The sequence below is a fragment of the Girardinichthys multiradiatus genome, chromosome 6 (assembly GCF_021462225.1).
Source record: "Girardinichthys multiradiatus isolate DD_20200921_A chromosome 6, DD_fGirMul_XY1, whole genome shotgun sequence".
Lineage (NCBI taxonomy): Eukaryota > Metazoa > Chordata > Actinopteri > Cyprinodontiformes > Goodeidae > Girardinichthys > Girardinichthys multiradiatus.
Genome location: NC_061799.1, coordinates 43702877 through 43715058, shown reverse-complemented (window position 1 = coordinate 43715058; position 12182 = coordinate 43702877). Strand labels below are relative to the sequence as shown.

The following is a 12182-nucleotide window of genomic DNA, read 5'->3' as shown; positions in this document are numbered from 1 at the left end:
GAAGCTTGAAAGTGGTTTTGTGAAACACAATTTCATCATTTCTAGTTCCAGTCAGATGTCTACATACAGTCATCACAGGCATTGATGCAATAAATGTGTAAATAACACACTCTGACCATTACTCGTGCAAAAGGTTTTTATCAAGAAATTAGATTAAGCATAAATAATATTACTATTAATACAAACCCCGGCCTGAAGGCCCTCTGCATGTCTAAAACATGACCATCAGCTTGATTGGTCTCTAAATTCCTGTCTGTCTCTGTGTTGCCCTGCAATGGACTGGCGACCTGTCTAGGGTTTACCAGCCTCTTACCCTGCAGCCCCCCCACGACCCTGCAAGGATACGCTGGTATAGACGATGATGCATGGATGGATTCTGTAAAGAATGCAATCAGGACACTCATTTTATTTGCAATTAGACAGATTTTTTACTAATTGGACCATTCTTTTTTTAGGTTAGAATATTTATCCAACAAGTTTGAATTTATTTTGGTATTGTTTCTTTCATCAAGATTGGGGTAGTTTTTTGGAAAGTTTTTTAAGCACCCCATCCTTTTTTTAGGATTGTTTTGTGAAAGTTTTTGCTTGTTTTGATCACGAAATCTGATGACAGTCAACAGTTTCCTTTCCCTTACCTGGCAGAGGGAAGCAGGCTTTGAATAGCTGTGATGAAGATGAGCACAATAAAGGCGCAGACCAGGTTGGACTTGAAAACCTCGTCCCTCATCTGTGAGTACTGCACAGAGAAAGAAACGAAGACGAAGAGAAAAGAAAAGAAGGAGGAAAAGGAGGTGAGGGGAAGATGGGGAAACAGGTTTTCAGACAAACAGAGAAGACTGAACAAATCAAAATGCACCAAACACACAGATGCAGTGCCACAGATGCATGCGACTCGGTCAACCACAAGCGTTAGAGAGAGACAGGAGCTGGTGGGTTAGCTGTGGGGTCCCGGGGAAGGTGCAAAGCTGACAAGCACGATGCTGGCTTTCAAATGTTAGCTGAGACACCAACAGAGAGTGCTGAGTGTAAATAAACTCTGAAATTAAATCTGAAAGGTGGATTAAATTAAGATTCGGAAAATTTTTATATATTGTTATATTTAAAAGTTTTTGTTGCCCCTCTAAATAAAAACTATTAACTCAAGTGCAAAAAAGGTTTAAGTCCAAGACATATTAATGAACTTCAGGTTTTATTTGATGATACTTTAGTGGTATACCTTCACTATTTGTTGTAGTGTGTCACACAGTTACATATTGAAAAGGTGCACCTATTTTCATTTTTGTTGATTCAGAGTTTACATTCAAATTTTTTAAATTACTCAAAATCAGAGGAAATTTTATAATTTCTTTTCTTTTCAGGGCTTAAATACGATGACTGAAATCTACATTTTTACTGACTGTATGCAAAAGTAGCAAAAAATAAAAAAAATGCTAGCTAAGATAGATGTTCCCCTTAGCTAGCTAAACTAAGATAAGCTATGCTAAATTAGCCATAGCTAAACTCCAGTAAATAAAACCCTGCAAACAAAAACAATTTTACTTTTTTCTCATAAGAACTTCAAAGGGAAAATGCTAACTTTAACAAAAAAAAAAAAATGACTTAAAATTGTTCTCCTTAAAAAAAGATCCTACAGCTTCAGAAAAGTTTTTATTAACATCTAAGAAGGAAACAATCTGGTACAAATTTGTGCTTTAGCCATTTCTGGCTATCAACGTATGACCCCAGATGTGGTCGCCCATTTCCACCCCAGCGACACGTGCTGCCCCAAACCTCTCTGTCTCTTTCTTAAAGGGTGCTAGGAAATTAGCAAGAGGATGCTTCACGTTTGGTCACATCTTTGGCAAAAAAAAAAAAAAAAATGTAAATTAAAAATAAAAAAAATATAAAGAAGGATGAAGGGAGGGCAACACCAAATCACTGCACATTTAGTAAGGAAGTTTGGAGGTTACCAAGATAAACAGTCAAATTTGATAAATTAAGGTGGTGGAAAAGTTTTGTTTGGGATGGTGGTAGAATTTAAGGAGCAAACACAAGTATGAGGGGCGGAAAGCCAATTTGAACTGAAGGCGACAGCACAAAATAAAAAGGAGCAAAAATATTTTAAAAAGGGCGTACAACACTGCATTCAGCAAAGAAAAAGAACATTCCTAATTTTTTTCTTCTAACCATAACTTTAATATGTCATGATACTGACCTAATATGACAGAACCACCAGTGGACATATCAACATTATGTAATCAATCAAAAATACTGCTGCAGATGATTCTGGTGATTTGTGATCATATAAAAACAGCTGTCCATACAAAGTCTGTAGGGTCAAAGATTGCAGCTGCAAGGTCTGTTTATCCAAGTCAGATTACTGTAGATTACTATTACTAATGTCCTATATTAATTAAATATGTTACACTTTTAATATTACTAACCATAGACTGGCTATGTTATTGATTAGTCCTTACAGTGTCCTAGAAAAATTAACATTGATATGTCCAACATTTGAATCTAAAGGTCCTTTTACACGATGATGATGCCGGGAAGTAGAAGCCATAATTTTGGGAAAACAGAAATACATTTTCTTTTTTTTTTATTTTCTTTTTTAAATTTTTTTTTACTGAATGCAGTGATCAAAAGTTAAAACAAGAGAGAAAGGAAAATAAGATTAAAAAAAAGCCGAGCTGGTCAACTTTTTCCACAAAACGGAGTTTTCAATAGTTCCATGGTTTGAACTTTTTAGTCATGAGTAAACTGAAGGGGGCTCTGTGTGCTTTAGTGGAACAAACCAGCATTACCAAACAATGTCTATTCCAAGCTCATTAAGGTAGAAAAAACAAAACATGACTTGCTTAGTATGCCTGAAATAATAATAAAACATAAAGAAAATCTAATTTTTTTGGGGTGCAGTTTTACCATTTTTCTGTTTTGACCATGTATGGAGTCCAAAGTGTGCCGCTGTAATTCCAAAGTTTATCATTTGATTCTAACAAACCCATTAATCTAAAATGTATTTCTTAGTTTGGAGAGGACTCCACTCCACCAAACCATCAAAGCAAAGCTAGTCCAGAAACAAAAATGTAACTACTGCTGTAACTATGCTTCAGGGCAAATAAAAAAGACTTCTCCAATAACTTCAATGGATCAAAAATTAATCAGCCAATCACAGCCAGGAGGAACCTCTAATAAAAGCAGTGGTCCCCTTTTTATTTACCTTCAGCAGTAATCAGAATAAAAAAAGTAACTAGAAAAGTTAAAAGCTGCATCAGGCAACTAATTCTCCTTATAAAATTTGTGCTATAACCTCCTCACTGTCTGTAAAGCATGTTTAGTGGAAACAGACCAGAGATTGGTATGTAAACGACTCAGCTGGTGAGAAACTGGTACGTCCAGAACGGCCACTGGATAGCATTACTGTTGTTGTCATGAGTGGAGTTATGTTTTTATCAAGCAGCTGCTGGAGCATCTGACAGTTAGTCAGAAGAGTGAGGACGAAGACTCAGACACATTAAGCAGAAAACTGTTTAATGTGACGATGTTGTTGATGTCGTTCACTGTGACGTCACTTCACTCTCCTCACCGTCCATCTACCTCCTACTACCGCCAGGTATTGTGCCTGCAATCCTGTCCTATGTGTCTATAAGGAACCAAAGGTCTGACTTTTTGGTAATAAACTCTCACCACCCACGCCCACTGGGTCTGAATGTACCATGTTCTTGATAATCAAACCATTTGTCAGTGAATGTGATTCTTTAATGCATTAAAGTTTTAGCCATGTAAAAAAAAGAATAAATTACTTTCTTTGTTGAATTAAACATTTTCATGGTAACAGTACCCAAAACATAAAACTGTGTTGTTTACTTAAATAGCTTTAACCAATATTTTAAACTACACATTTTGGTTCATTGTCATTGAAACTGACATTTTTGCTGTTTATTTGGGAAAACAAGTGTTTAAAACATGTATGTTTGGGCAAAAAGTACCTTGTTGTTATTAGGTGTGTAGCATAGAAACAAAAACAAAAATACTAAAAATAAAACGTACAGAAATCTTTCCAGCTGTTTAAAAATGTATTTCTTTTAGATGTAGGGCCATTTAATCCAACACTACTACCTGGTATTATTACTGCCACTTACTGTTACCATGGTTACTTGCCTGTGCATGTCTGCCTGAGGGTGGAGCTTCTGAAACAGAGCCCAAGCACAGCAGAGAGGGATGGGCAAGATTATTTTTTTTTACATTTTCATATTTTTTAAGTTTCTTTATTTTTCTGCTTTTTGCTTTTTTTCGATGATTTTTTTTTTTTTTTTTGTACTGCATTGGCATTTTACATATTAATTATTATTTATTATTAATTATTATTATATCTATTAATGGTCCTCAGAGTTCATGAAAAAATGATTGGATTTGATAATTAGTCAAATACATGCACAATGACTTGATCATTTCTCTTTGGTTCCTGTTTGAACTAATAATGGTTTTATTTTTATTTAGATTGAAAAAAATGTCTACTTTCTTTGATAGAAGAAAAGATTGGGAAATAGAAAATCAAGCTATTTAATGATGGCACACTTGAGACTCCAAATAGACACACTTACCAAATAAAAAAATATTCTGAAATATTTCGATAAGCCTGTAATTATACAGTGACTCATGTACGCAGGCTGTAATTAAATAAAGGACGGGGGGGGGGGGGGGGCGTTTTGCAACAAACCCAATGTAAGTGCCTTTAGCTTACTCATGATTTTTTTTAATTGTGTCAATGTTTTGATTTTGGAAATCTCAAAAATAGGTATGAGGAGGGAGAGAGAGAGGAAAAAAACATTGATCTGTCTAAAACCCCAGCTACCTTCTCTTCCAGGCTGGAGTCTTTAAACATCAGTGAGAAAGGCTTGATATGCTCTCTTCTCAACTTATCGCCACTCCGTAAGTCGATGGCACTCTCTATTCGCTTGTTAATTTCCTCAGGACCAGAGTGGACATGCAAAGCTTGTGCAAGATGGTTTGGAAGCAGATTTATCGAATTTCTCGTTAGGGCAGCCAGAGTCTAGAGGGAAAGCACATGCACATAGAATGAACCTGCTTGTCCCCCGTTTTTGTTTCATTCAGGTTACAAATAAACAAAAAACAACAGACACACAGTTTGTTACATACACAAACCAAAATTAAGAAAAAAGGAGGAAAGAGGGGAGACCAAAATGCAACATTTGCTCTCAGACCGACAGCTGAGAGCAAGTCATGCATATCCCATTCTCTCTCACAGCATGTTCACGTGGCGCTGATGTTAGTGGTGACAAAGCTTGTAATAATGCACACACTGTAACAAAGCTGGAATTTATGTGCACATCTGTGAATGGCCAGTCAAAAGAACTGAGGATTAAAACAAAATTAAAGGATTGGAAATTAAAATCATTAAGCATGACACGGAGAACAGAAAACAGCTCGGAAAGAGTTTACTTACAAATAATCTAATTAAAAATTGACTTCATATTTACTGAAACCTAAATTAGAGCAGGACTAATTTAACAAGCATTGGATTACCTGCAAAATGAAAGATTTTAGGGTTCATCTGATTTAAATTTAAATTCCTTCCCGTCAAACCTTGGAAGCTAAGCAAAAATGCACCAAGCGCAAAGACTAACAATGACTATTTAGTTTGAAGCCACATATTTCTCAGAGGCATGTAAGAAAAATCAGCATCCTGGATAAGATTTAAAATACAGGCGCTGGTCTTTGATCCATATGGGCCAGCGCTCTGTAAACCAGACATTTTGCTTATGAAGTCCAAATCACCAAATATCTTCCGGGTGTTTCTCTTCAGTGACTCTGTTTTCAGTCACTGTGCACAAACCATAGTGGATCTAACAGAAGCATGTGGGTCAGACGTTCCGGTCAGATTAGACCAAGACTTTATTTATTAACCAATATGCAAAACTCTATGTTTGGTGCAAAACTCTATGTTTGGTGCAAAACTCTATGTTTGGTGCAAAACTCTATGTTTGGTATAAAACTAACACCCCACATTGCTTTGAACATGCTTTGGGTATGCTTTTTTTCAGCATGAAATGGGAAGCTGGTCAAAGTTTTTTAACTTTGGAGTTGTGTGCACAAATATTCACCATCTGTCCTAAAAGAAAACCTGTTAGAGGATGAAAAAGTCTTGAGACTGGGTCAGATGATTTATTTTTACTATTTTCTCTACTGTTTGTTCAATGAGAGCATGAATTAATCTCAACAAATTTAAAAATATGATTAAATTGCAATTACTGTTTGCAGCTTAGTGATAAATAATCACACTTTTTTGGTGTGCTGAAGAAGCCTTTTTTAAAAATGGGTAAAACAGTAAGTTTCTGGGTCTATGATTGATGCAACATGCAGTCACAAAAAGAATAAATATCACAAAATATCATGATACAATTGAAATCCATATTGCCCATCCCTACTACACAGTTCTGCATAACCTTTTGTTGATCTATGACATAAAATCCCAATAACATCTACTGAAATTTGTGGTTGTAAAGTGACAAACAGTAGGAAATTTGATGTAAATATGTAAGTATTTTTGCAAGACATTGTAGATTATTCCTAATATGGAGCAATACACACAAATCGGTGCTGAAATTGTCTTAGTTTTGCTGTTTTAAAATCACAAGAGAAAGGTCCAAAGGCACATTGCATTCACTGAAGAGAAGAACTTAAGTTAAGAGTGATGCAGGTCATATGTGAGGACAACAGTCCAAACCATCAACATCTACAGTGCACCATTACTAGTGCATCAGATTACCCTTTGGAGTGCCTGAGAGCGATGGAGCTGCCAGTCATTACAGTGATAATGCAAAATGTGTGTGGAGATGAAGATGTTGAGAAATTCAATATCTCTCCCACCAACCCAGAACAATTGAGCATCTCACCTCATCACACTTAATTCGGCACGTTAACGCATGAGATCCATCATGCTCACATAGATCATTAAAAATTCATTTTCAGGCTCCACATTCATGGATGTCCTCCCATCAATCCTTATTAATGGATGTTTTCTTCCGTTTGTTACCTGTCGGGTCCGCCATCACCATGACCGTCAAAATTACACGCTAAGGGAAGTCACATGGGAGCTACCTGGAGATAATAAATGGCCACCATTTAGACACGTATCACTCAGAGCCTTACGATTCACAGAAAAATTGCAGCATTTATCACTGTCTGCAAGGAGATCCTAATACATTAACAAGCGTCAGATGTTAAACATCTGTGCTTCAGACAGAAAGTGTGTCTTCATTCTCTATCTGTCTGACTGTGTTATCTTAGATTTAACTAAATGCCGGCTGATCGTGGACCTGGTTCTTGGCTTAGTTTTCTGTCAACACACAAGCGTCTCACCCTTTAGGTTTTGGGCGCCTTTTTATGGCTGAATAGTTCACAGATCAAAGTAAACTGGCTCATCCCTCTGAAATTAGTCAGGGAAAGGGTGGAAAAGCAGAACAAGTTTAAAGACATACTAGATAATAGAGTGATAATAGATGAACTATTAATGATGGATAGAAACAGGCTAAATAAAAATGTTTTAAGACTATTTTAAATGAAAGAGTAGATCTGTCGTGAGGCGACATCTTTGGACTTTGTTGTGGTTTTATGTTTTGACTTTAGTTTGGTTTTGTAGTCATGGTTGTTTGTTTATTTCCTGCCTCCTAGTGTTTGTTGTTTTCTCTCCCTTCGCTCCTAGTTCCTTTAGTGGTTTCTTTTCTATTACATGTTATGGTTTTCTTATGATTATGACTATTATTATGTTTGTTATTTTTTTAGTTCCCTTGTCTTCCTTGTAGTTTCTAGTTTAGTTTACAATTTAGTATCTCTGTGTTTATTTATGTTTTGGTATTTGTTTACCTGCGCTCTTTGTTTACTAGTTTATTTTCTCTGTTCCTCCTCGTCCTGCTTCCCTTTCTGTGGTTTAGGTTTTGTTTATTTACAGTCAGGGTTCCTTTATGGGTTCTTTGTTAATTATTAGGTTTTGGTGTTTCTTCTATTCCCTTTAGCTTCTTAGTTTGCTTTAGTTAATGATTATTCTAGGTCCTTATGTTTCTTTTGGTTTATTATCTTCGTTCATAGTTTTACTTTGTTCTGTTTTCCCAGAGTTTTGTTATTTGTAGTTTTATTTTTGTAGTCAGGTTCCTTTGGTTATGTTACGGTCTAGCTTCCCTCATGTTTTCCCCTCTGGATTTATCATATGGTTTAGCTCTCGTGTTTCGTTTTGTTTCTAGCCTTGTCACCTTCGCAAATATTCACTTTCCCTCAGTTCTCTACAGCCTGGTCCACACCTGAATTTCATCTCCCCTGATTTCCTATCTCTCATTCTCATTGGTCCATACTCCACTTCCCTCTGTTCATCAGCTCTCTGTTCTTGTTTGTTCCTCCGTTCGAATCCCGGTTCATATCTCCGTTGACCTACCCTCATCTATGTACTTTGTCTACTATGTTCCTGCAGTATCAACTTTGTAAGTTTTTGGATTTCTTGTATCTGCATTGATTTTGCTACATTCTTGCTACGTTTGGAAAACCTTTTTGAACTTATCTTTGAATAAAACAAGAAGACTCCTTTAAACATGCAGCTGCCGAGCTCTTGTCTGTGCTTTGGTCACTCTAAACCTGAGAACGCGACAAGATCACTGTAAACGAGCTGTGAACGACACCCTAACAGAGCCGGTAATCATTGTGAACTGAATCGTTTTAGGGGAGAAAGATGAGCCGAAGTTTAACTTGAACTCAAAACCTTTCTTGCATATAAATGAAAATCAAGTGGCCCATGTGTCAAATGATTAACATATCTGGAACCCACTCAGCAAACACATGAGCGTGGTCATTATGGAGGCAGCCAGACCGTGTTCTGTGCAGCCAGATGAGCTGCTTTAAATTACAGAGCCACGAGGCCGAGACACGTCAACCTCATTATGGATTTATTTCAGTCATGCCAAGTCACATCTGAGTGGCCACACTGCGCTGCACTTGAACACGTGTTAGAATGCAACATGGGTCAGAACCACGGGACTACAGATCTGCCACTTCTATCTGCCTCCTGCAGTACTAATTCAGCATTTTAATGATATGTTTTCACTGAACAGTGAAAAGACTATCAAAATAAAGGCTTGCTTAATTCATCAATGATACATGGGGGAGTTTTTGTTTGACACGTCACCATGCCGCACCTCCAGAGGTTCCTCACAGTTTTCTTGTGAAAAGTTTGAACCTGTAGAATAAATACAAAAGCTCCCTACTTGGTTCATGATATTTCCAGATTAGTCGACCTTTGAATATGAAACCTGCAAAACCACAGAGAAGTACTGTCAGAACCTCTTTTGGAAAGAGCTCAGATCAGAGAGGAAAAACCCACCACAACAGAAAAGTGAATCGAGTAAGCCACTTTATCTAACCTCAATAAGGAGCCTGCCCTCAGCCTTGCGATGATGCTGCAGGGACAAGGAGGGAGCACCACTCTGAGCCTGGTTGGTATGATTGTGTTTGGCATGAAGGTCCCTGGGAAAGTGCAGAGCTGAAAGGGCACATGGCTCCATCTGAATCCCTTCTTCATCCAGGCCAGTTCATACAGTCAGAGAGTTCTCTGAGCACTTTGTTTGGCTTTACTGAGGCAGTGATATAAGCTTGAATGTCTGACACATCAATAATAAAAAAAATACCTTTCTCTGTTGGAAATGTCAGCATGTGATGTGAGGAAATGTGCATGAGGAGGTGGTGTGCAGAATCTCACACGTCTGAAAATGTGACAATTAGCAGCAGAGGTGCAGGTCAAAAAAGATGATTTTATTTCCAGTCTGCAGCTGCAGCAGGTCTTCCTTAGTGCTCTTTAAAGGATTGCATGCAAGCAGTTACATAAACCACAAACCCGCCTCGGGACACAGAAGGAACAATGTCTCGCAAAGTGAAACATCTTGACATTTATTAACCAAATTGCCTTTTGACATGCACATTTACAAATATATCCTGATGGACTCTGTAGCTCCTGACATCCACAAACATTTAGCTCAGATTATTTCAGAGATACGACTATCATGTAAACTACAAGGATGAGTGTCCAATTTAAAATAAAATATGAAAATGAGCCTTTTTCCTTGTTGCCTCTGCAGAGCTGCAGAGTAAATGGGTCTTGTGAGGAGGCGGATACCCTCAGATGAGGCAAAAGCACCATGACAGTGATGTGCATCATGACAGCCAGCAGGTACACAGTGAAGCATGAAAGCAGAGAACGCTGGGGCAGAGAGCCTGCTTGGACCCTGCAGAGTGATTTCATGACTGCAGCTCAATGTATTGGACTCCTGAGTCCTTTTGTAAAAGAATCTTCTGGATTTAATGTGTGCAATCAGCCCCACCTGGATGATAGTTACAGCAATCACAGCTATAGACACAATGTCCTTTTCTTGGTGTGCTTGACAATAAAAAGCAGCGTGAATTGAAGAAGATTGCTGGCACAGATATTGCTGCACTTCTTTTTATGACAGATACCAGTAGAAAGCGCTGGTCTATCAGCTGTCTCTCAATATCCGTCACCTGCTATTACTCTTCCTACTACTCTTGTTTCCTGAAGCTGTACTCCATAAAGGGACTCTAGGTGAAAGCTTTCATCTAGGAGTTCTTAAATCCATTAACTTGGACAAGGAGTTCACGTCCTCTCATCATCGACACAAATGTTAGTTTTGGCTTTTCATAAATTAATTTGACAGTTTTTGTTCAGGATAAAAACAAAAAGGTTGACAGGCTTTACAGCAGCCAAGCAAAGTTGGCCCAGCTGATCCACTGCATCATCATTTATCATTGTCCTGACCTCCCAATCAGGCTTTCAACCTCATACAAACTAAAACTGGTCAGGATATTTAGGAACATCCCAGTGGAAAAACGTTTTAACTTTCTAGTTCTAAGGAGTAAGTTAAAGAATTTGGGTCCACTCCAACCATGTTAGCCAAAGGGCCCACAGCATGACACAGCAAGGCTGCAAGACAGAATCACTTTCTTCTAAAGAAAATATCCAGGCCCGAGTAAAGTCTCTTTAAGAGGGAATCTGTTGTGTTCTGATGAAACCAATCTGATTTTCTGGGCCATAAGTTCCGACAACAGTGAAAGAAAAGACCGTACCTACACAAAACATGGTGGTGGCAACATCGGGGTCTGGTGTTGCTTGTGGTTTTATCAGTGTGGATAAAACGTGAGGATGAATGGGGTCTGTGGGGTCACCTGAAGATCACTCTGGACAAGAGATGTTCTCATAATGTGAGAGATTTGGAGCTCTTGCAAAATAGATGAGCAAATACCAAGTTAAGATGTGGGAAGTTGACAGACTCCTAAAAAAGACTAAATACTGAAATTAATCAAAAGGTTGTGCACATTAATGCAACACATTTTTTTTTTCAAAATATATTTGATCTTGTTTTGATTGAATGGTAGAGGATAACAGTCACAATATATGCTGAAAATGTTTTCAAAGTATTTACATAGGATCTACTTTGCGCTAATTCAATCCTGTCTTCTTCTGTAATATTATATACGTACATATTTATCTTTAAAATGCTTTTTATTGCCCAGCAAACTAAAATATTTACTTTTAAAACGTCTGTGCATAGAGAACAAAGTGGAACCAAAGTGACGTTTTTTTGTTTCTGCGCTGATTTACTTTGCACTATAGGGATCTTCCTGTTTGCTTTTACAGAAAACACAATATAAGGATTTCTTTCTCTTTTATTCCTTCATCTCCACACTTTCCTGCTGCTCTGCTCAGCTTTTACAGTTTTATGCTTTTTGACCACCGGGGCGTCATGGATCCGTCACCTTATCTGACCCAGACAGAAACCCACACCCTGTACTCTACTCTGGCCTCAATCCAGGAATGCTGAGAACTGAATCACACCAACAGCATGGGAGGAGGAAGACAGCAGAAAGCCACAGGAGAACCAGAACTATGAAAAACATAAAAGACGCTTCAGAACCCGTCAGTGAATCTTTGATATGCAGAAGGCAGGCCTTTTGATCTGACTGTCCCAGCGGGCTTTTCATTGTGCCACAAACACAAGAAGGGACGGTTTTCAGAGACAACATTCCTCTGAATGCAAAGAAACGGTTGAATCTAAACCTGTAAAACTGATAGATCAGTCTGCTGGAGCCTGAACAGAGGCCGGCAGACGTCACTGGAAACAAAT

At 37.9% G+C, this 12182-nt stretch overlaps 1 protein-coding gene across 2 annotated transcripts in view; it reads right to left on the bottom strand.

Annotated features, from left to right (window-relative positions):
* The window catches only part of adcy8 (adenylate cyclase 8 (brain)), a 138700-nt gene that overhangs the window by 36067 nt on the left and 90451 nt on the right, over nt 1–12182 (bottom strand). The window contains exons 8-9 of one of the 2 annotated variants that reach the window (XM_047369014.1): nt 4838–5035; nt 636–736 (exon numbers count right to left, since the gene is read on the bottom strand). In XM_047369014.1, the coding sequence (XP_047224970.1) occupies nt 636–736; nt 4838–5035 (299 nt within the window). The remainder of the gene's footprint in view (nt 1–635; nt 737–4837; nt 5036–12182) is intronic. The other variant, XM_047369015.1, reaches the window with a different exon arrangement.